The sequence below is a fragment of the Xenopus laevis genome, chromosome 3L (assembly GCF_017654675.1).
Source record: "Xenopus laevis strain J_2021 chromosome 3L, Xenopus_laevis_v10.1, whole genome shotgun sequence".
NCBI classification, from domain to species: domain Eukaryota; kingdom Metazoa; phylum Chordata; class Amphibia; order Anura; family Pipidae; genus Xenopus; species Xenopus laevis.
Window position 1 is genome coordinate 56,191,476 of NC_054375.1, and position 25,913 is coordinate 56,217,388.

General features: G+C 36.3%; 1 protein-coding gene across 9 annotated transcripts in view; it reads left to right on the forward strand.

Annotated features, from left to right (window-relative positions):
* Positions 1 to 1,210: 1,210 nt before the first annotated feature.
* Positions 1,211 to 25,913, forward strand: part of mybpc1.L (myosin binding protein C1 L homeolog) — a 63,071-nt gene continuing 38,368 nt past the window's right edge. For 3 of the 9 annotated variants that reach the window (XM_041586263.1, XM_041586267.1, XM_041586265.1), the window contains exons 1-4: positions 1,220 to 1,412; positions 11,157 to 11,204; positions 18,779 to 18,820; positions 25,130 to 25,168. In XM_041586263.1, the coding sequence (XP_041442197.1) occupies positions 1,388 to 1,412; positions 11,157 to 11,204; positions 18,779 to 18,820; positions 25,130 to 25,168 (154 nt within the window). In that variant the 5' untranslated portion in view covers positions 1,220 to 1,387. Of the gene's footprint in view, positions 1,413 to 11,156; positions 11,205 to 18,778; positions 18,821 to 24,720; positions 24,757 to 25,129; positions 25,169 to 25,913 lie in introns of all 9 variants that reach the window. The other 6 variants (XM_041586272.1, XM_041586271.1, XM_041586264.1 and 3 more) reach the window with 6 other exon arrangements.

The following is a 25,913-nucleotide window of genomic DNA, read 5'->3' on the forward strand; positions in this document are numbered from 1 at the left end:
ACCATCAAAAAATAACAATTATTCATATTAAAGGAGAAGGAAAGCTTGGTGCACTTGGTCTATACAATCACTTGTTAGGCACCTCAAGTGATTGTATTGACTTACCTGAAACCCCGGGCCGGTGCTCCTATCAACAGAAAACTGCACTGCCCGGGGTGATACCAGTGAGCACCACGGAGTGATCTTCTTCCGTCTTCCTCTTTCCTTCACGCGGCTACGCATGCACAGTAGAACGAAAATCTGAAAAAAAGTTGGCTATTTCTTTCAACTGCGCGTGCGTTTGCCCCGGGAAATTTGAAGACAGAAGAAGACGGAAGTGGATTGCTCCGTGGTGCTCACTGGTATAACCCCGGGACAGTGCAGTTTTCAGTTGATAGGAACACTGGCCTGGGGGTTTCAGGTAAGTCAATACAATCACTTGGGGGTGCCTAACATTTGGCACCCCAAGACAAGTGCCCCAAGCCTTACCTTCTCCTTTAAGTAGTATACATTTCCGGGCCTTATCATCATATCAGAAATAAATATCATCTTCTATGGCCCAGAATGCCAGAAAGCATCTAAGTGAGAAATTCAAGCAAAGCAAACTAACAAGATTATACTACCCCCAAAACAAAGCAAAAATTATATATAAAGAGATAAAGGTAAATGTGTGTTAATATGACTAAACTTCTAGTGATGATAATTTAAATTCAAGCTTTCATGGTCAAATGTAATTATAATTTGTAAAGAGTAGAATGTACAATGTAATGAAAAGGTTTACTCCCTTATTTCTAAATAAATTCTGCACCGGTTTAACTAAATCATATTACAGCATATCATCCTTAAATATTTCTCAAGAATCTCTGCAACTATTTTACTGCCACATTTGAATCTCTGCGAATATTTTACTGCCACATTGCCACCTATCAGGGCTGGGTACAAATTTGAGGACGAGCGTTGTGGACAGCAGATAATATGATCCATCAGAGCTTATATCATCAAAGATGTCTTTGTGCCCCTTAATCCCACATCTGATTCCTATGCATGTATGTGAGCAGCTGATTTTAGAACCTCTGAGATGTTCTCATCAGCCACATGAGATGCAACAAAGATTCTTTCCAAAAGCTGAGAGAGAGAAAGAGAGAGAGAGAGCAGACAGTGCAGACAACAGATGGGAGAGTTCCCATAACTGTCGATTTTCTGCATATCTGCATAGTAAACAGAGGAGGAGCCATCTGATTGCAATTTGAATGTGGTATATAAACTGGAGGAATTCTTCTTCCCCTCTGATCTCAATCTGATCTTCACTACACTCAACTGTATCTGTTTGCCAATTAAAAATAAATAGCTTTTTTTTTTGTTTATTGGACGGTACAATACTCTTTGGAAATAAAGAGTTATTGGTAAAATGCCGGAGCCAACCACAGGTACAGGTGAGTATTGCACTTTTTATTCCAAATTTCTTAAAAGTGTTTCAAGAAAAAAGAGGTTTTACCATATTGTTTCAGTGTACTTTTATTCTGCTATCATGGAATAAATATACTTGTTTTACTACATATAATATGTATTTCTGAATGCTTCTATACACATGTTTTAAAAGACTTATGTCAAGGACAATATTAACAATATATATATATATATATATATATATATATATATTATATATATACTTTTATCAGATGCCATAATTAGAGTCTTGTTAAGTTTCAGCAAGTACAGTATAGTTGAGGGGTGGGGAATCCTAGCTATCCCTATAGTTAACGTATAGGTACAAATGTAATACTAATTAGAATGAAGGATGAAAGTAAAATAACTAGTGATGTGCTGATTGGTACCAGAGAGGTAGAGTGTTTGCATAGCAGAAGTTATATTACATGTGAATGGATAGTCTGATGGTATTGGTATGATGTTGCATCCACTACTAAATATTAAAACATATATGTTATAATGATTAACATGTAACCTGTAATGTACCAAACATCTTCTTATGTATGAAAATCATGGTAATTACTGCCTTTGTGAAAGTGTCAGGGCAGTTCTGGTATGGAAGTTTCCCAGGTCATTACTAGATGTGCTGACATATTTGTCACTAAATCAGCATCAGTAACACACTGACTAGTTGAGACTGAAGATGTGAATGTAGCATACTGCACAAGCAGCTGAACTATTGTTTCCAGTACTGTAGGAAATATAGAACGAATGACTAAAATAAATCTATTACAGGCAATCTCTTGGCTCACTATTCTGACCAAAAATAGACAGGATGATCACCATAATAGATGGGTAGATATTGGGGTTTTTTTCTCTTTCTCTCTCTCTTTTCACCCCTAGATGTTTTCTGCCTCACTGGTGATAAATGTTTGCCTTATAAGGCAATCTTTTCATTAAGAAATAAATAAATGATTGACACCAGTGCATATGGTAGAGGATAAGGTAGTTGCGGGTTCGGGTTGGGTAGCGATTCAAAGTGGGTAAATATGCGAGTCGCGGTTCTGGCTGCGGGTTGCAGGTTCAGGTCCGGTCCGGGTCTTCGAAATTGGTTCTGCGCAGGATTCTACCTTGTGGTACAAATCAGTTCACATAGGTTCCCAAAAACAGTTATTTATTCAACCAACAGCAGAGCCTAAGTGCAGGTACTTCATGAGATAGAGGGCAAGTCATCTGTGTTCAGTAAAATGAATGGTTAACTCCAGCCTTCAACCTACATCACTGTTCGGTCTACAAAAGCTATGTTATGGCACTCTAATTCAAAAGTAGTTAAATCTGAATTACTGTAATGGGCTGCAGCACAATGAAACATTTACTCATGCACTCGTGAATGTTGTTGCTTGTCTACCATCTTCAGGACTGTAATTATGATCTCAACAGGGCTTCAGAGAGCAGAGTTAGCTAGAGTCAAAGGTTAAAATGGTATATCTTTAAAATTATTCTATATAATATAACACTTCAACACTGTTCTTCACCTGTTTTTTGGCTGTCCATCCAATTATCCTATGTAAAGGGCGCAGCCTCTTGTGTTTAACAGCAGATTCACAACACTCTAATCCATAGGCACTAAGAAGTGATTTAGTTGGCACAGAATGGCAAAATGTAAAAATATGGTGAGCACAAAACCCCCACTAGATGATTTTTGAATATCTATCTACTTGGTATAGGCAAGTGTAAAACAACAGGTTCCACTAGCATGTAGATAGTAATAGTATTATTGCCAGTAATACATAAACCAATATGAAAGGGGCCAAGCTGCAATAAGTTACTTCATGGGAGTTTACCTGTCTCTATTAATAGTACTATAGTGACATTTAATGACTTTCCATATTTAGATTCCCAGTTCTTATATTACAAGGTTAAATATCTGGTGCACCCTGAAAAATGTACTGTTACATCTTTAAAAGAAAAATATATTGTACAAAAAGGACTCTGCACCAACGCACTGCTAAGTAATTCTCGAATGCTAGAAAATGGCACAACCTTATTGGCCAGAAAAGAAGGCCTAAATTTTTGGGATAAATGGATGGCAGATTGAAGCTTATCACTTTTGAAAAAACAATGGATACATGTTTTGCCCTTTTCCACAATGTGCTGCTGGTTAGTTCTCTGATACTATGGATTGGCTCACAGTCAGATAGGTAGACGTGATTTGGGGGGTAAAAATATAGCAGACTGAAGCTGAGCGGAGCGCCTAGGTGCATGTTTTGTCCTTTTGTGCATTTTGTTGCTGAGTAGTTTTCTGATACTATGAAATGGCAAAATCTTATTGTTCAGGGGGCAGATTGTGGTTTTTGGGATATACAGATCATAGACTGAAGCTCTAGTTTGTTATATTGGTAGGCTGTTGTAGGCAGTAAGACAAATGTTTTGCAAGCAAAAAGTAGTCGGTGACCTTCTCCAGGATAGAATGATATGTGTGTAGGTGGCAGCCAGAAATACAGGACGGGCTGGCCCACCAGGTTACCAGGATGACCTATTGCTGAAGTTTTGTTTGGTTATACCGTGTCCGAACACATACACAAACAAAAATAAAAATGGACACATTTTTATCTCTATAAATAAAAATACAGTGGGTATAATTTACACTTAGATTATTTTGTTGTATAGTATACTGTACTTTGAACAACTATCAGGAAACAAATACAAACCAGGGCATTTACTACAGCGGCCTACCATTTATGTCTAGATGTAGTTTGTTTATTCTGATGTTCCAAATGTCTTCTCAAGCTGTAGCTTTTCTTCATAAGGTTAAGGACACAAACCTTAAAAGTTAACTAAACCTGAAATATGAATACGGCTAGCAATGGCATATTTTATATACTGAACTTACTGATCCAGCTGAAAGGTTGAGCATTTCTATAGTAGTAATGATTCAGCCCTTCAAATTTGTCACAGGAGTTTCCCATCTTGGATTTTGTGTCAGTGACACGCACATGCTCAGTGTGTTTTGAGCAGCTGTTGAGAAGCTAAGCTTAGAAGTCACAAATAATCAAGCAGAAAATGAGGTTTGTCTGTCATATACTGTAAGTTGATGCTACCTTACCTTTGTGCAGACAAAACGTGGATTATTGCAATGTAATCTTCCTTCTCATTATATCTCATTGCTTGTACCATGCCTATTTCAGTTATCCAATGAATATCTGGTTCCTTCAAAACAAAGTCATGGCACTATTTCACCCTATCTGCTCTCTCATGTTTTTAGTTTTATCTTTCCACTTTCTTTAGCTCCTTTGTTCTCTGCTATCTAGTTTTTTGTGCCTCTCTAGCTGCTACTTTCTCATTTTCTCCCCATTTTAAATTACAGCTCACTGTACTTATCCTTAGTCGCTTTTGTATACATATTTTTTTTCTTTCACTTCTCTTTTCATCCTTATGCTAACATTCCTCCAGAACATCCTCTTATATTTACCTACACAAGCATAAAGCTTTCCTTATCTTGGTTAAATTTTTATATGAGTTATGAGATGTCTGTTGAAAATAAGGTTAAATGATGTATAACTTTTTAGCTGCTAATGTAACCAGAGCTTTTCAAAATGCAATGCAAAATTCACCCTTGCAGAGGCCCCCACTGAGCGCATTACCACATAGCACTGCCATCATTATTTATTGGAGCATTTGCACCCCCAACTTACCCTGATGGTTGTACCACTGCTTCAACTAAAACTAAAAAACCCATCACAAATGTATATTTCTTATTAAATGTCTTTGGTTGCTGTAGTTTTATGAGTGTGGGTATGCACTTTATGATGAATATGCAGTATGACAAATTAATATGTCATGGGTGCTTTTTATTACATTTTAGCCTCTGAGGAGCAGTAAGCACACTAATAAGACTATTGACAATAACTTATAAAGTGCCATGTGATGTGAAAGCCTGCATTACAATATTTCTTGAATATGGGGACCACTTGAAAAGCAGTGTGGTTTTGGGTACATGCTAAACTGTTGTTTAGCACACAAATGGAGGATTATAGCATGTTTGAGCTAAAAGGGCTTAAAAGCTTAAGTCTACAAAATAACTCACAGACTAAATAAATGTTTTCTTTCAGCAACGTATGTATTAACATGTACAGTGTATGTAGTTTAATGACTGATTCAATAAAACAGATCATATACTGTAACTACACTGTATACATTCTATTAAACTGATGAATACAACATATGGCCATGAAACGAATGGAACCATCGAATAATTGGTTCCAAAACTAACAGGTAAAATGCCACTGCAAAAAGGTCACATATTAATGGGGCTCATTTTTAAACACTGGGCAAATTTGCACCTGGACAGTAACCCATGGCAACCAGACCTAGCAACCCATCAGCAGGTCACCTGTTTAAAAGCAAATATCTTATTGGCTGTGGTGGATGTGTTCTCACTCACAAACAAAAATGCAGATGTTGCATAGTCTTAACACTTATTATTGCATTAGCAATTGTGCAACATTATTGAATTGTTTCTGCTAACCCTGCCACAATTAAAAGAAGAACACTGCAGAAAATTCTTAAATGCAAGTAAATGAATAAGCTTCAAGGTCTACACTAAGGGGCAGATTTATCAAGGGTCGAATTTCGAGGGTTAAAATATCGAATTAGAAGGATTTTATTGCAAAAGGTTCGATCCAACGATCGAATAAAAATCGCTCAATCGAACGATAAAATGGTTCGAATCAAACTATTCCAACGATTTTAAGCGATCTATCGAATGATTTTTATTCATCATAAAAAGTGCCCAAAACCTATATACAATGTCCCCATAGGCTAAAATTCAATTCGGTAGCTTTTATTTGGCGAAGTATTGAGTCGAAGGATAATCGAATGGTCGAACGAATTTTACTTTGAATCGTTCGAATCATTCGATTCGATCGAATTTGACCAATTCGATGGTCGAAATACCCAAAAAATTACTTCGAAATTCGAATATTTTTGGATTCGAACTATTCACTTGAGCTTAGTAAATCTGTATGGGATTTGTTATCCAGAAAGCTCCAAAATGTGCTATTGCCATTTCCCATTTAAACAATCAATTCTAAATAAACAGTCATAAATCCATATAAATGTTTTTTAAGACATGGTGCCTACATTTTGGAAAGCAAGAATTCTGTATAATAGATGCTATTACTGTACTGAATTTGTACTGAATACCATCTAAGATGTACACATGTCTCCAATAATATTGTGGAGCTATAGTGGGTAGCATTTTGGGCTATGCTTTGCCTATATACTGTATGGAGTGGGGGATCTATCTTTTTCTCTTTCCTTTTCTTTTCTTGCTTTTCTTCTTCTTTTTTTTTTATCTTCTTTTTCTTTTTTTTTTTTCTTTTTATCCGGTTCAGTAATCAATATTTGAGTTATATTACAATTCGGTGCATTGTATAAGCATTTGTAATGACGCTATTATGCAATTGTAAGCAACATTTGAGCCGAATCGCATTTAGACATATTGTTTAAACATCTGCAATGGAGATATTGTACAATTGTGAAAGTATGGTTTTTATTATGTGGACTGAAAGTAAAATAAAAAACTTTTTGAGTAAGATGTACACATGTCCTGTGCAAACAGTGAAATGGTTCCCTATAAAGAAAATTGATGAATAATATGACAATGAATAAATATCATTTCCCTTTAAGTTTTGTAATGCAACATCGTGGAAACACTATTATTGTTTATATAAATAAGTTGCTGTGTAGCAATGGGGCAGCCATTCAAAGCAGAAACGACTAAAGTTACACACCAGATAGCAGATGTAATGGGCGAATCTGACGCAAAATGGATTTAAGTCAATGGGCGTCAGAAAAAATTTGATGCGCGTGACAATTTTTTTGTATTGCAGCAGATTTTTTGCTGCAAATCTATGCCTGGCCAATTTATTCACCCATCACTAGATAACAGATAAGCTCTGTAGAACATAATGGTGTTATCCGTTATCCACTATTTATATAGCCTTTTTTCAATCTCTGTCATTGCTACACAGCTTATTTATATGAAACTGAAGCAAACAGATCAATGCAGAGCAACAGTACATGATATTTTCATTACTTTAAAACACTTTAATTTTTTGGTGTTACTGTTCCTTTAACCAAGGCTCCATCCTAGAAACTTTGAATAATCCACAGCATTATAATTAAAGGTCACAAGGCACTGCCTTCTGGGTACTTAGCCCTTCTCTGAATTATTGTGTAATTCTATCAGGGAATAGCTGTCATGAAAATGCATATTCAGTACAGTCTGTGTTCCACCTGTTACCAAGACTTATAAAGAAGCAGACAATCCTCTTTGTGCTTCCAACAGCTAAATATAGCCCTAAAGAGAAGCTTGTGAAAACATGTTACCCTATCCATCCAGCAGACAAGGTCCTTCTTTTAATTTTATTTAGGATCAACTGAAAAACAAAAGACAATTCAAGTAGCCGAGGGAAGCAGAACTGAGATTACCACACAGACAGTCAAGACACAAATCAAATGGCAGCAGGATGGAAAGGAAGTGAAAAGTGAAAAAACTGTTACACAGACAGAGCACACCAAGAGCACACTCATTGCTGATAACAATGTAACCCAGGAAGAATTTTCAGTCAGTGGCAGCATCAAAGAAGGTACCTGATATAACCAGTCTCTCAGAGACTGATCGTTATAGTACAGATAATGTAAAACTATAGGAAGCACTGTTCCTCCAGCTTATAGGTGGCTCAGTGATAACAACAGTCGTCTTTGTCCCAGTCCAGTAACCGGACCAAAAAGATGACGTATCATTTAGAATCATCGTAATTAGACTAGTAAAATGGAACTGCTGACTGGTTGTCATGTTACTGAAGTGTGGCAAACATTACATTCTACTGAGCGTAGTAATTGAACCTCTAGTATTCTGTTGTACATGTACTCCATACATACTGTAAATGCATATCAAAGTTGCCAAGGCCCTGATGCTTATCAAATGTTCTTAATGTAAGGCAGCATGGGTTTCAACACAGCCCTACTGTCTGTCATTTCGATATATGTCAGTAGTAGGATTAGCTGACAAAAATAGTTTGTTTCACTAGGGCTATTGAATATGTGACCCACTGAATAGAGTTTCTAAGTTAGTAGAGACCTAGCTGTCACTGAAAGTCAAAAGAGGTCTATGGTCTTCTGATTTGTTATGCCTTGGCATGGTGTAGTTTAAAGACATATCCAGTTAAAGAGAGAGAATAAAACAAATAAATGGAGAACATTTGAGTGAGATTGGGCTTGATATTTAACTTTTAATGTCATAACATGAAGCTTGCCTTGTTTTTACTAGGTAGTCAGGTTTCTGTGTAGGCATGCAGGAACTCTTCATGGCAGTGGTAATTATGCTCAGCTTGCCCAATGATAGGGTCAGTTACATGAAAAACCAATTACCCTACAAGAACTCTGGATGAAAACTAGAGTACAATCAGAAAATGCACACACAAATACAGGTAATTGAAAAAGAGTGCAAAAGCCCAGGACCTGAGTGCATGAGGCACCATTGCTAATCACTGCACATTGTGCTGTCCTGACTCTTATGCCCAGTCTTTTCATTGGGATCTTATGTTTAATGTACATAGATTTACTGTTTTGTAATGCAACTGACTGTAAAGCAATTTTATTGGTCATGGTTAAGCCCAAAACATTTTTTGATTTATTTAGTTCAAAAAAGTATCTATTAAAAACAGGATTCCTCAAGGCTATACCAGATTAAACAGATATTTATTTCATATTTATACGAATGCTCGATCCCTTTTGAAATGCCTTTTAAATGTATTTATTGTATAAAGTGATTATCCAGAAAACCCCAAAATGTGGCAGACATTTCCTATAATTCTCAAAATATTGACGTTGGCGAATTTTTGCTAATTTATTCGAGGAACGAGGAAATTCACAGCAAATTATCAACTGGTGAATTTATTCGCCCATGACTATAATTAGCCTATTCAGTGCAAATTATTCTACAGTCATTTAACTACATAATGCATTTCTTAAATACTAATCCTATGTCTTGTGATGATTAGTGGTGAATAATGTTCTCTAATTTTTGCAGGGTGTTTGTGCAAAAATTAATCGATTTTCCACACATTTAAAAAACTGTGTTTGCAGTATAGTTAGTGTGTCCAACCAAGTACTGGATTTTGTGTGTGAATTCATCACTTTATGTGCTCTTGTGAGTTTAGGCTGTGTGTGCACTGGTGTAGTAACTTGTAAGCACATGCACATATACAGTACAGAGCTGGCACAGAATATTGTTTCTGAAACCAGATTACTATGGTTACAAAAATCCTGCATAATAGCCTTAGTAATTCAAGCTTTATTAGTGGTGGTATGCGGCTTTTAACACAGTCATGTGAGAGGCAAAACTAGCTTAGAGCATTGTTGCCTCATCAGCAGTTACTTTTACTTGTTATCTAACACCATCTAAATATCTTCTAAAATGAAAATGCATTGGGATGATTATGTAAATGTGTCAAGATTCCAGCAATGAGCAAAGTAAACAGTAAGACATTGATATTTTTGGAGCTTGCGTCATGACAAACATTCTTTTATGGTGCACGTTTCACCTCCTTATTAGTCAGTGATGGACATTTTTGCTTTTAACCATATACTAAAGCAGATGCACTACTGTTGCTGATAGACACATTTGAAACCAGGCATAGAGTGGTCTGGTAAATCTAATCATGAAAGAGATAAGTCAATGTTTTGATTGACAATCTCTTATGTATCTAGCTTTTTTATGGGGGCCATTCATTTCAATGCGATGATCATGCCCAATTACGGAATTCTTCAGGAATGTCATGCAAGCTGGAGTTATGAATAAAACCCCTTTTAGGACTGACTGTTGTCCCAGGGATTTCTACCAGTTAGACTGTTAGAGTAAATCATTATTCCCACCAATATTGCTCCTGTACAAGGATTTTGGAGTGAATCACTGGCCCAAAGAGGTAGGCATAGTTGTGTTCTACACAACAACGAAAGGCGTAGTAGGTGGTGGGAAAGAGGTTACTATCTCAATCACTTGTGCAGTTAACACTATTGACAGCTCCAATACCTATAATCAGAGTGCAGAACATCTCCAATTTGCAAACCCCTATTTACTGTACTATTTGGCATTTTCCACCTGATCAGTGCATGGAAAGCATACTCAGTACCTCCAGTTATGTTTCTAATAGAAATCTGGTGGTTTTTAACTGTTCTTAAGTTACTATTTACTGTGCTGTCCAACTGTAGAGATGGTGAAGCTGAAATTGACAAGGCTTTATCTCAAAGGGACAAGCAATTGTACCTTGCTCCTTGCAGAATTTTGCCATAAGGCTTTAAATCAGAAGACATTACATTATAACCACCAGTGGCAGCAACTGAACATGTAATTTTTTAAACCAATAATGTGACGTCTTGCAATTCTGCTACTGTCAGCTAGAGAATGGGCAAATCTATTGCTGCATTCTTGTTCCTGTGTGGAGTGTACTAAAAGTAAAATGTTTTTAATATCCTAAATACAGAGGAAACATTTCTCAACAGTGGATCACTGGATAATTTAAATTGGAAATAGGAATTGGCCTCATCTGCTGTAGTACCCATTGTTAACCACTTTGCTACTGGCCAAAACCAAATGTCTTAAGATATGTGTTGAAGATATTCTTAAAGGGTTTAAGTACATGTTTCAAATATTTTGAACTGTTGTTCTTTCTGTTTCCTAGAGGGCAAAGCAGCAGACAATACATTACCAGCACCACCAGCTTTGAAAGGTTAGTATTTGTGTAAGGGAATATATAGCATGAGATCTGCTTTCATAGTATGTATATATAAAAGTACTTATATATAATATAGTTATTATGGCTTTAATATGTATGCAGTAGTAATATTATATTAGTGGCATACTGTGGCAGTTTGGAGTTTGTTTGGAGAAGATTGGAGTAGAGTTGAGCATTCGTGGAGTGAAGAAATCCAGAATATAGTGAATATTGAATAGAGAATATAGTATAGAGAATATAGTGAGAAAAAGAAAAGCGATAAAGTGGACTTTGGTAAATACATAAATCTCAGGACATCTGAAAATCAAGGCAGTGATATAAGGAGCAGAAAGACACCGCCATGAGGGACTAGGGGGAGCTGAGGACCTGAAGACATGCGCTTAATTTTGGACAGATTAAGGGAGCACAAAGGTTAGAGAAATATGGAAGACATGACCCTAAAGGAAAGAGTAAAGGTGGCAGAAATTAACCGAGAACAGGGTGACATGCTAAAGACAAGTTATATGGTTCTTCTGCTAGAAAACCCAGCCATTGTTTTAATAGTCGTATCTCTATGACTCACAGTTTGACAAACTAACACACATATTGACATCGCACCCTACCGACAGTATAAATTATTGGCCTAGCTAAATCGTCCCTAAAAGCATTATTTTACTTCTGCTGTGACTATAGTACTGTAAATATCTCTACAATATCTTTATATGCCATTTGTATATCAGAGTTGAAAGATTTGTACTTGCCTGATTATACAGTGTATACAGTGAATAGAAACTGTGTTTGTGCTTCTTTAGCAGTACTGAAGGAAAATGTAATTACCTTGTCAACACTCAGACAGAGGCAAAATCAAAGTTTTGGCTCAGATGTTTGTTTTGCCATGTGAAGAAAATATATTAATCCCATTGGAGACATGACAGAAACTTGAAAGCATATTTGAAGACATACTCAAAGAGACAGATGTCTTTTCATAGTTGAGAATCCTCTAATTATTGCACTTCAGTAGTCTGATTGCTGTGCCAAGCAGTATGATCTAGTGTTCTCATCTTCACATTCAAAAGGACAACTTTGCCTGTAAGAAAATCAATTTTGCCAAAGCATTGCAAGAAAAGTGATATTCCAATGCTGTGATTACCAAGTATACTAGAAAAGTACAGACGAGCAACATGTATATATAGTTTACTATCAATCATTTAATACTGTTGCATTAAACAAACCTACATCTGAGATTAAATACAAAATTATTTGTTGTGAATTTATATATTGAAGAACAATCTTTATATAATGTAATAGTAGACAATACATTTAATGGCTATACATATATAGTATTAGAAGAGAGAGTTGCAGCAGTTCTAAGAAAACTTTAAATTATGTTAAGCAGTACATGCCACCTATTGTTAGCACAGGGGTTTGGAGAATGTAGCTCCTTCATCAGGCTCACTTCTATAATAAGAATAAGGTTTCAATGTAATGGTGAAAACATTGTATTTAATTATGAAGATTTGAAACATAATACGTCATCAGCTGAAGATATCAGAAACATTTAAAGTGATACTGACACTGAAAAACTACTCTTCAAAATATTAATGTACATTTAAGAGTTATGTATAGGTCATGTTGATCTCTTTTTGCTGATTGGTTTGCTTTTGAAAGTAGTTGTAAGTAAGTACATTTATTCCTAAGCCTGATTGTTTTGTCAACCTAATTGTCCCTTCTCAACTTTCGTAGTTAGAGGTTCTAATGCTATTACTGCTGCACAAATATGGCAGCCCCTCATAGAGGAACATGGGGGATCAGATAGGTAACGTTAAAGTATCGGGCAAATACTTTTATTGAAAAATTATCAATAGTATGCAAAGTCAATGTTATGAGAGATGTAAAAAAGGTTTAATTTTGGTGTCAGTATCTCTTTAAGTAGGCTGCCAATTTACTCAAGTACGATTGAATCAGAAGTGAATATAAACCTGATGGCTATCTAAACTCTATATCAGTGCATTTATTTGTGTTTGCTGGCAATTTTTGCATGCAATTCTTTTTGTTTTTGGTGGAATCTTGTTCCTCCTTAAAACTGAAATTTGTTCTAGTTTAAAGGTGGAACATGTAAAGAAATGTAATGCAAAAATCAAAAAATTAAAAACGCCGGCTGCGCCGGCTAAAATGAAAAAGACCCCGGCGCTAATCACACTCGGCGATTAGTTTTCTGAAGACACCCGAAGTTGCCTCCTCGGGCGACTTCGGGAAAACGAATCACCGCGTGTGATTAGCGTCTGTGTTTTTTCATTTTAGCCGGTGCAGAGTGAGGGAAGCCATTTGGGGAGATTGATCGCCGCAAAAACGGCCAAACCTCCCCAAAACGCCCAGTGTGGCCTGACCCTAAAGGAGATGGAAAACCAAGTATAATACATGGTAAATCCGTAAACAAAGATTCTAGAAAACCTGAAAGTGAATAACGGAAATAGTTGAAATATTAGAAAAAGTTTATTGATCTCGAGTGGAGGTAAGATTAGGGGACCAATAGTGTTGATAACAAATGTGGAGACTCTGATCTCTCAGATATATGTCAGTGCTGATATCGTTATAAAATTGATTGATATGAATATTTTAATATTTGATTATTTACACCATAAGGTGTCACTCTAGAACTAGTTTATCAAGTGGAAATGTAATAAACCCATATGTTCAAGTTGAATTAAATAGAGTAATTATATTATCTAATAATAGTTATGTAGAAGGTTTTGTATGGTAATCTAATTTATTGCTTACAATTCATAAAAAAACATTTTCATTATATATTTTTAGAAACACAAACCTTTTATCACCACCATTTTAAATTATACAACTATACTGACTGTAGCACGATAACTTATTAGGTTTTAATATACAAGAGTTTGACAGCATTGTGGCATAGAAATTTTGTGTTAAAGTATGAGAAATTTTGGTGATAGTGGTCGAAATATTTGTGCAGGAATTTGCAATGGAAGTCACATCAGGTTTATAGCTTAGACTATCTTGAAAAGGGCGCATAACTGGAAGACTGCAGGTTAAATTTTCCATAAATGTGCTTATTCAATAGTATATTTTAATGTGATATTTGTCTTTATATTTTTGTTTGTTATTCATATGGTTGGTTTATGATTTAGGTCTATAAATGTAAACTTTTTTCCATAAAAGTTTTTTGACACCTGCAAACAATGTGAATACTTTAGTTAAAGGAACAGTAACACCAAATAAAGTATTTTAAAGTAATGGAAATAAGATGTAGTGTTGCCCTGCACTGTTAAAACTGATGTGTTTGCTTCAGAAACACTACTATAGTTTATATAAACAAGCTGCTGAGTAGCAATGGTGGAAATTGAAAAAAGGCTATATGGCACAGGATAAATAATGGATAACAGATTACACCATTATGTTCTACAGAGCTTATCTGCTGTGTAACATGAGCCTTTCCTCTTTTGAATAGCTTCCCCCATGGCTACACAGCAGCTTATTTATATAAACAATCATAGTTTTTCTGGAGCAAACACAGCAGTTTTACTAGTGCAGGGCAACACTGCATTATATCTTTATTACTTTAAAACAATTCAATTTTTTGATGTTACTGGTCCTCTAAGAGATTAGGGTTGATAATTGCAAAAGCCAGGGCCCAGCAGGGAGCTACTGTATGGCACTATTGTGAACCCAGATGTATTATGCTTCACCAATTCAAAATGAGTCAATAAATAATAATACTTACATATACTTCGTGATCTCATTTATCCACACAAAAAAAGACGATCTCTTCCAATATGTTCAGCCAGGCATACAAAGCAGCCCTTAAGTCCTTTAATCTTCGTTCAGCACCCGCATTATCATTCACTGTGAGTGGAGAGCCGAGGTGTGCCACTTCACTGTACATTTATTCATCACATTTTTTTAAAAAAAAATCAGCTAGAAGTTGGTGCGGAGCACCCAAGTAACTCAAAGTAACTATTCATAAAGTTGTTTTGAACCAAGAAATGCATTGTTACTTGTGTGCTCCAACTAATGTTTTAAAAAAATTTAACGAATAAAGTATATTTTTAATTGTATTGGAAGACTGCTATGCTGTAATTCATTTTTAGGGTAGTGTTGATGTTGATTTATAGTTTTCTAGCCACATTTTCCAGATTCATGTTACTGTTTTCAAAACTTCTATTGAATTTGTGACATATTGACAGATGTGTAAAAATTAGACTAGTAATACAAGATGAGTCTGGAATTATCAGTAGCAAATCTTTTAAAAGTAATATGAAAATGGCAAAAGTGAAAACAACTATTGTCTTCTCTATACATAATAAGAAAGAATACATTTCATGCTTAATTACACTGAATTAGAAATTGAATTATTTAGATAAACATTAAGGGACACGTTTACTTAGGGTCGAATATCGAGGGTTAATTAACCTTCGATATTCGACTGTCGAAGTTAAATCCTTCAACTTTGAATATCGAAGTCGAAGGATTTACCGCAATTCGTTCGATCGAACGATCGAAGGAAAAATCGTTCAAACAATTCAAAGGATTTTAATCCATCAAACGAACAAAATTCCTTCAATCAAAAAAAGCTTAAAAAGCCTATCGGGACCTTCCCCATAGGCTAACATTGAGGTAGGTTTTAGGTGGCGAAGTAGGGTGCCAAAGTTTTTTTTAAAGAGACAGTACTTTGACTATCGAATGGTCGAATAGAATAACGATTTTTAGTTCAAATCATTCGATTCGAAGTTCAAATAGTTCGATTCGAAGTTCAAATCGTTCGATTCGAAGTTCAAATCGTTCGATTCTTTTGCTTTAAAACAAAAGAAAACACTTTTTATAGAAAAGCATCCGTTAAAAAAAGTTCATCCTAATTAGTAAGAGAGATTGAGTAGCAAGCTTTGTTGCCATATTGCCACCACAGTTTGAGTGACACATCCTGTAAATACAAATCACCTAAAACCTCGACTGAAATATGATCTGGAGTTGACACATTTTAGACAACGTGTCAGACATAAATACTGTAATGAGGTGGTGAATTAAGCTGCAGAGCAGAATTTATAATTAGGACCCAAGTGAGAAGGAGAAGTTTGAACACCCTACAAGACATTAATGACATTGCAGGGGGGTTATTTACTAAAATCTCATTTTTTAAATAAAAAAATACTATGACCAAACTCCCATACCCAATTTTACCTTATTTATTATTAAAATAAGCTCAATTAAATTGGATTGGGGAAAAACTAGATAAAATCAAGCGAAAACCCAAATAGAACGATTTTTTTTCCTGATTCGCTTAATTTATGCTTTTTCCCTGAAAAGCATGACTTTTTTGCATTTTTGCCCAATACAGTAACTAGAGGGGGGCGGGCGCTGGTGCGTGACGCGCAGCCGGGCCCCAGCCCCCCTCCGTATGGCCCGCATTTCTGTGGCACGCGGGCTGCCGGGGGGCCCTGAGAGGGTGCGGGCCCTGGCCCGCTTGCACCCCCTGCTCCCCCGGTAGTTCCGCCAGTGTTTTTGCCTGAAAAGCCCAAAATGGTCGGATCAGGCTAATTCTAGCACAGACCACAGAAACTTCTGCCATTCTGCCATTCACTTATACACAACCTCGGCAGGTCTGAGATGGTGGATTTTCAGATTCTAGGTTTTTACTGCATCAGGTTTTAATAAATCTCAAAAAATAGTTTTTTTAAAAAAAAGTTTGAGTTCTGCCCCAAAAAGCCCAACCAGATTTTAGTAAATAACGGCCTACAAATACAAGATCTTTCTATATTTTGCATTTTGGCTCAGTGAATAATTGATTATTGTAAATTACTTTGCTTCTTCATTATACACGGATTTGGTTAATTTAATTTACAGAATTTATGTGATGTGAGTATGTCTACATATTCCTTTGCCGATGTCCAAGAAAGTAAGGTGCCCGTAGTGCCCACCCCTTGTGGCAGTACTACAGAGAGGGTTGCATATTTTAGGAATAAAATAACAAAAGGGAATATGCAGTTTTTGTTTAAGAATTATTATTATTATTATTATTATTTTCTAACAATCTGTTTTATTATTCATTATTTAATAATCTGTTTTATTTTATTCTCTGCTCACAAGACCTCTAAGTACTGTAGTTCATTTAGAATAAAACATATTTTGTTTTTATGTAATGATGTACTGAAACCAAGATTTGGTTTGTCCTATATTATGATATAGTTCAACCACACCAAATGACCCCACGTGCAAAGAAAAAAGTATAGCACCCCACAGGTCTTGAAAAAAATCAAACAAATTTATTTAGATCCCAATGTTTCGGTCACTACTTGTAACTTTTCATAAGGGAAACAAACATAAAGTAAGTCAATATATACAGACATACATAATTCAGGTTCTACTGCAAAAGTGCTCAGCAGTAAAGTAAGTATTTCTACCTACCGTATATACTCGTGTATAAGCCGACCCGTGTATAAGCCGAGGTACCTAATTTACCTAAGAAAACTGGAAAAATGTATTGACTCGTGTATAAGCCTAGGGGCCCCATGTCAGATTTCAAAATGTGAATGTGACCCAGCCGCAACAATTGGGGGACACTGGGCAGGTACCTGTTACTGTCTGTGACTGACTGTGTCGCCGACCGGATTTCATGTTTGCTTCCCTCTGCCACCCCTATTTCATGTTTGCTTCCCTCTGCCACTTCCCCCCCATCTGTCGCTCTCCCCACCCTGGCTGCTCTTCCCTCTGTCCTTCCCTCTGTCACCTCTGCTCTTCCCTCTGTCCTTCCCTCTGTCACCTCTGCTCTTCCCTCTGTCCTTCCCTCTGTCACCTCTGCCCCAGCCGGACTGCCTGTGACTGCCTGTGTCGCCGCCCGGAGCAGGTCCAGGAGCTCCGGGCGGCGCGTCCTTCCCTGCCGGCGTTCGCTTTCAAAATGGCGGCGCCCATGGCCGCCACGTGGGGTAGCGGCCGGCGCCGCTACCCACGTGGCGGCCATGGGCGCCGCCATTTTGAAAGCGAACGCCGGCAGGGAAGGACGCGCCGCCCGGAGCTCCTGGACCTGCTCCGGGCGGCGACACAGGCAGTCACAGGCAGTCCGGCTGGGGCAGAGGTGACAGAGGGAAGAGCAGAGGTATGACCCGCGTATAAGCCGAGTTTGAGTTTTTCAGCACATTTTGGGTGCTGAAAAACTCGGCTTATACGCGAGTATATACGGTAGGTTTTGGAACCTTACATTTTAGCAGATGCCAGAATAGGACATGTCTATCTTGTTCTAAACAAGATGTTCTTGTTGATTTTATTCTTTCATTTTCACGTGCAGTATTTAGGGCTAATTGTTCTTAAGGAGAGGGAAGAGGCTGTTGAACAAGTACATTATTCTCACTTCTACTAAATTTGAGAATGTGGGGAATGGTATCAGCTAATCAACAGCAAGGCCCAGTGGACATGAAAACTGGACATAGGTAGAGCAAGTGCTATGCTGACTGACCTACATTTGGATCTTTTGTCATTAACCTTTGCAGATAGATTAGATAGATAGTATGCGTTCACATCTACACACATATTTGGGCCTGTTCACATATATATTAATTGTACTTCCAATCCAGAGCAAAACAAGCCCAAGAAGGATGGGCCAAAGAAGGCAAAAGGTGAGAGCAATGAGGTCATGCAAAGGCTGGTGTATTGCTTATGCAATTACTCAACCATACTTGCACATACTTGAGTTTGCATGCATGGTAAAGGAATATGGAAAAGTTCTGGGGGTTTGCAAAAGATCAGAATTATTCCTTTAGCATGGGTTTCTGTAGTGTTTGGATGATCAAGCAAACTGAGGAGGTTGTTTGGTGCATGTATGAACCTGAGACTTTTTCAGTTGGATCATCTGATTTTGCTGTTGATGATGTGTTGCTGCATGTGTCATATCTGCATGTAACTTCCAGATATATAGACCCCCTAGAAATTGTCTTTGTTGGTGATATACCCACTGTACATTATGACTTACAAAGGTTTCTTCATTAAATGCTCTGTTGCTTCTATGGGAACATATTGTATAATGCAGATATAAAAGTATATGCAATTGCCAGCATTGCTATCAGTAAAATATTTCTGTGTCTTAAATACTGGTTTCCCCCAGGCTTTGCTTGGAGTCAGTTGAAGGACTTTTGTCATTGTCATGCTTTAAAGGTGCAGTAAACACCTACAGTATTTCAACATGACTTCAATTAATAAGGCTTGGTCTGCACTTACTTTTACCTTATTGTTTTGTTTTTTTACAACAACATCTAAAACTGAAGCTACTCCATATTTGGTCCTTGCAATTAGATAATAATGAAAAAAGACACTGGTTTTGCTTAACAGTGAACTGACAAAAAGTTCATTGAACATGTGTTGAAAATGGGGTTTACTGCCCCTTTAACAGTAAACTTTTATGCAACTGGCTATGAAGCTTGGATGCAGTTGCTTTTCCAGCTTGTAATACAGTGAGCTTGATTTGTTGTTTTGTAGGTGCTGTACTCATTTTAGATCTGCATGGTCTTGTTTTGAATTTAAATCTTTCTACTGTGCAATGAATGGCTTCTTTAGTAACTTTCAATTTAACTTCAGGGGTATTTTTTAGAGGACCATTTTATTACAGTAAGAGCTGCCCAATTTACATTTCTTAGTGCTAAAACATTTAATTTCAGAAGATCTAACAATGAGTACAATACGTATAATGAGAGTAAAAAATTGTATTAGTTTGTTCTAAAATTTTGAAAGTAATCTTTAAAAGTATGCTTTTCAGATAAAGAACCCACTATTTTAACTGTATTTTGATATCTTGCCTCTGCTGTGACCAAATACCTGAATATGGCATGGAAAGATGTCTTATGTGCAGTATTTTAAGCACAGATATATACCTATTTCACTGCACAGATGAATATCACAAAGAACATATGAGGGCAAATATTATTTTGTAATATAATATTCTGGAATCATTCAATAAGTATGAATATGACTGTGGGCAATAATAGAATACTGTTATACAGTAATAATACACAGGAGCCATGAATATCCTGTAAAATGTTATCCTAATAAATGGTGCTTAGTGATGTCATCAGTTATAATTGGAGCTTAGTGATGTCAATTCTGTCACATGACTCACTAAAACTTGTGTATTATACCCCCTGTTGCAAGATGTAAGCATATTAAAAGTCACCTCGGAGTTCCATAACCTATATAAAAACACAAGGCATTAGGCCTAGTGTTTTTATATGGTCTTATATTTTACAGGAGGGGGTACTTTATTCACTGTATACAGTATAGTACACAATAGCTAATACGGAATATCCTGTAAATTATATCCTTATAATACACAAAAGCCATGAATATCTTGTAAATCATATCCTTATAAACGGTGAGTTCTGATGTCATCAGTTATAAACGGTGAGTTCTGATGTAATTTCTGTCACATGACTCACTAAACTTGTGTATTATAATAAATAAAGTACCCCCTGTTGCAAAATATGAGGATATTATAAGTTACCTCGGAGTTCCATGAACTGTATAAAAACACTCGGCCTTCGGCCTCGTGTTTTTATATGGTCATGAAACTCCTCCTATTTTTACAAGAGGGGGTACTTTATTCACTATATCAACTGCATTTAGTGATGTCATCAATTATAATTGGTGCTCAGATGTGTAATTTGTGTCACATGACTCAATATGACAGAAAATGGTCTATTATAATAAAGAATGCAACTTGTGTTTTTATATTTGAGGACATTGGAAGTAACCTATGAGTTCTATGACCTGTATAAAAGTATCTGGTCTTCAGCCTTGGGCATTTATATGGTAATGGAAATCCTTATATTTTACATAAGGGGTGCATTATTCACTATTTAAATGAAATCTTTTATTTGCTTTAGGATAAAAATGAATTATATTTAAATCAGTGATAGTCTGCAGTTGTCTCAAAATGAAATATCCAAATTTAAGGCTTGTTGCAAAATCTGAAACATTACTGCAGAAGAAGTAGTTCATTCAAACTGTGCCGTTATGTTGGAATGCACAGCACCAGAATATAATCTAGCAGTACTTTTGCAAATTTATCCTAAGGCATAACAAATTAATTCTACAGTGCCTGCAAAGTTTTTTTTAATTTCATCTGAAGGTTCATTATTTGGTTTATGCAAAATCTGTAAATCTGTCATAATGATAAAGAATTTAAAATTTCAGGTTTATGGATCATTCAAGGGTTCTTCTCTCATGTGGGATATTGCTATGAAACAAACTTTATATCTGATAAAGTCTCTGTTTTAGGAACTACCCATGCCATTATATATTTTAGCTCATAAACCTTGTGCACTTTGTATTGATCTGTAGATGGATGTGTTTTTTGCTTTAGAATTTTCTTCCAGATTAATCACACACAGCAGGGTAATGGCCATGGTCAGCAAAGCGCATCTTAGTTTTTTAGAAACAAAAATAGAAATTAAGGCACATTACACTCAATGGTTCTGCAAAAACTCCAAGGTCTCTTTTATTAAGGTGAGGTCCTAGCAAACGTTTCGGGGCCAAACCCCTTCATCAAGTGCTAAGATGGGGTCAAAGAGCTTGAGAAAGGGCAGAAGCCCGAAACATTGCCTAGTCTTTGGCACTAATAAACACAGAATTTCACAATTTCGGAGTGCTGCGGCATGACTTTTTCTACAGTATTTGGATCTCTTGGCAGTGGGAAACAGCTTGCACCCGATACCTGCGCTACAAAAAGCGCAGGTATAGTGGAAGCAATTTGACTTTGATTATATTAAGATGGGGTCCAGTATTTTACATAGTTTAGTGGATTGCTTAATGGACTTAAGTTTGTGTGTGAAACGCTCTCACGGTTATTATTTCATATGGTCACATTGCAATTAAAGAAAAAAAACATACCCCTTTTTAATTTTGTGGATCTTAGAACTTGAAGTTCTTCTGTGTACCACCCATTATGGAAAGCAGAGCGACTCGAGTGTCAGAATCCATTACTTCACAATGGAACTTGTTGAGGTACGGGCTGTCATGACCCTGTTATCCTAAGAGGGATGGGGAACTGGTCCCAGAGAGCACAGGCGGATTTATAATGCACCTTTTTTTTTACACCCCCCCAACTGAATGAGCTCATTCTAAAAAGGGGGTTATATTTTCCCTTTAACTTGCCAAAACAGAAAAATGGGTTGATAAAAGACATGATTCAGCATGTGTCTTAGATTATCCACCAACCCAAAACTGTACAGGCCCACAAATTCATTACAGTTCTGCCAAGAGATCTGTAGATTCATTAGTAAGATGAGAGATGTGTGACTATAAATGTGTGTTGCAAAAAAATATCCATCCAATCAGTAAGTGTGGCCAGCAAGATCCAGAAGAACTGGCAGATAAACAACCAATTATATGATAATAGCTACTAACAAAGACATATTTTTTCCTCTTGAACACTGTACTGAGTTGCACAGAGCATAGGTAGAGTTTGCCTACGGTAATTCTTTTTAATCCGTAGCAACCCATTAGCAGCTATATAACACAGGCTAAGTATGTGATCATTACCCATTTCAGTTCTATTTAAATATGTTCACACCGTCTGGTTTTTAATAGACTCTTTTTAGCTGAGCAATCAACCAATTATTTAAGAAAAGATGTAGACTGTGAAATTAATACTTTTTGAATAAATACTTTAGCAAATCATATATCTTCTCAGAGAGAAAAAAAAGCCCTTGACAAACAATCTGATTAATGATGACATTTTGTTGTGGATTTGTAACCTGATAATATGCATTTTGTTGCCACCTTTTTGTAGGGGCACAAATCATTGACCTTTGGTTTAGGCCTCTGCAAATATTCCAGTATATCGCTTTCAACCATTGCCGTTGATAAGTATATTGGTGACACACTTGTCAGAAAATGTGTCCCTCAGCTCAGGCCCCCACAGTTCAAGGTTAATCTGTTCATATTGCATTGTACCATTTATAGGCACATAAAAATCTTGTGCACTTCAAGCATGGAAGTCAAAACATTGGTCAGTTTTATACTCAAGTAAGTCTTGGCTTTCTATTAGTCATTATGCTGGATTCATTCCAGGAATGTTGGGAGAAAGAACATGTGAAGATCACTGAAAGGACCTGGATCATATCACTCCTAATTTCCTTTAGCACATCCTCCTTCATGGATATATCAAGATCCATCAATGTTAATAGCAAGGTTAACATTGTAGCATGTATAGCATTATTTACAGGGCCTTGCTTATTCCTGCTTACTTAACCTAAATTTAACCTTAGTATTAGGGAAGGATAAACGTTTCCAAGGCATAAACTGAAAAAGACTTTGTTCATTTAATTTAATTGCCATTACCAACGTATTTATTGAAAAATTAGTTTTTTGTGTTATGGAGGTGGCCTGAAAATATTTCTGAATGAATAAATATATACATTTTTATATAGGGAAAATGAGTGTGTTGGATTTTGGAGTCTCTAACAAGAAGGGAGGGGTATCAGTGAGGTGGGAGGCAATATGGAGTAAAAAAAAATGAAAAAATGTTTTGTATTTTTGCCAGTTGAACTTCCATTAAAGTCTACCAATTTTTAGGGAAGGGAACGCTAGATTTCAATTGCCAATACAATGCGTGTACGATATTGTGTTTGCAGCCTGATATTAGTTAGGATATGTAATAATTTAAAGTAAATACACTATATATATATATCTATATCTATCTATCTATCTATCTATCTATCTATATATATATATATATATATATATACACACCCAAGCTCTAAAGATTATTTTAATTCTGAATAATAGATTCTTACCAATCAAGTATGCTTAGTATCAGTGCACAATATGAAGATTGCCATCCAAGGTGTAATGCATAACGAGAGATCACTGAACTGATTCTGTTCCTTAGCATGGTAATGTCAAGGCAAGTGACTGGCTGTCTAACAAAATATTTGGGGGCCCATTCACTAAGCTTGAGTGATGGAATAGAGGAAAATAGAGGAAAAAAAATTCGATGTTTTTTTGGCTACTTCGACCTTCGACTACGACCTTCGACTAAATTCGAACTAAAAATCGTTTGAATATTCGACCATTCGAAAATCGAAGTACTGTCTCTTTAAAAATTTCTTCGACCCCCTAGTTCGCCACCTAAAACCTACTGAGGCCAATGTTAGCCTATGGGGAAGGTCCCCATAGGCTTTCCAAGGTTTTTCTGATCGAAGGATAATCCTTCGATCGAAGGAATTGCGCAAAATCCTTCGACTTCGATATTCGAAGTCGAAGGATTTTAATTCAGCAGTCGAATATCGAGGGTTAATTAACCCTCGATATTCGACCCTTGATACATCTGCCCCTTAGACTGGCTCTATTTATAATCATTATTAGTGTCACAGAGACCAATAATCTAGCATTTGAGTTTTGACAATATAATTTATATTCCATTTTCCGTTAATAAAATGACTCTGTATCAGCTGTGTCATATGCACCAGAGAATATGAGTATATCAGACAAATTCATTGCCTATGTGGTACACATTTACTTGCAGACATTGAAGAAAGTGATGTGACATCCTCTTCAGAAGGTCAGATGTGTGGTTGACCATAATTTCAATGCTTTTATCTCTGCTTATTGCGTACATTGCTAACATATCAAATATTTCTCACAGCTATCCATAAATTCATTTTCATTTTGGCCCATTTGATCTACATCTCATGTGTTTAATGCTTTTTCTCTCTGATCATCAATGTTTCTCATTTTAGCTACTGAAATACGCAAAGCTTTTGATCCCATCAGTTTTAAGCTTTTTTTTCCCGAGTGTCTCAGGCTGGTGTGTAAATTGTTTCTTTTTTGCAGGAATTTACATATCCTAATTTCATATTTTTCCAATACAAGGGCAACAAACCAGATTTTGCATGATATCTGCTTAGATTTTCACTAATATTTTATATTTTCAGATGAAGAAGATTCCTCTTCAGGTAGCACCCCTCCTCCAGGTATATTTCCAGACTTCATTTAACAAGCATATAGATCATTGTCTGTAATATATAAAGATATATTTGCCTGCATGTAGGTCAGATATTTTGCAAATGCCAGCTGGTAGGTCAACAGATATGAATATAGAGGTGGAAAATACAAATTGCTGAAGCCATGTTGCTTCAAACATGCAACATTGCCCTTCTATGTATTAAAGACATAAAATGATTCATATTACATATACTTAGGCCTATTCAATATTTCATAGTTAGAAATGAGCTAAGTTTATAGAATTTGTTGTAGATGATGATATTTATGCTGGCATGGCCCAAAGTCTAATTAGTTCTGCATCTTGGCATCTTTATCCCATTTTTATAGCCATGTTTATGTTGAGCAGTAGGGTACAGGCCTCAAATCCATTGGGACATAATAAATATCACAATAATGCAAGTGCCATATATACTGTACATATGATTTCCCTAGCATTATTTAAAGATGAATATGGAAGATGACAAATTCCCATTATGTGGCCAAAATGTTGAAATAAACTAAAACACTTTACATCTCATTTTACAAAAGTGCTGATTTATAAAAGCACATGTTCAAAGAAATAAATAAAAAAATTGGGTGCTATGAAACTCTGTTCACTAAGGTATTTGCTTCAATACATGTTCCTTAATATTTGCTTGTGTGAAAATGCTCATTAATTGTAATTGACCTCTGAAGTTGACATAGGAAGGCTAATTTCAATTTTTAAGATCAAGA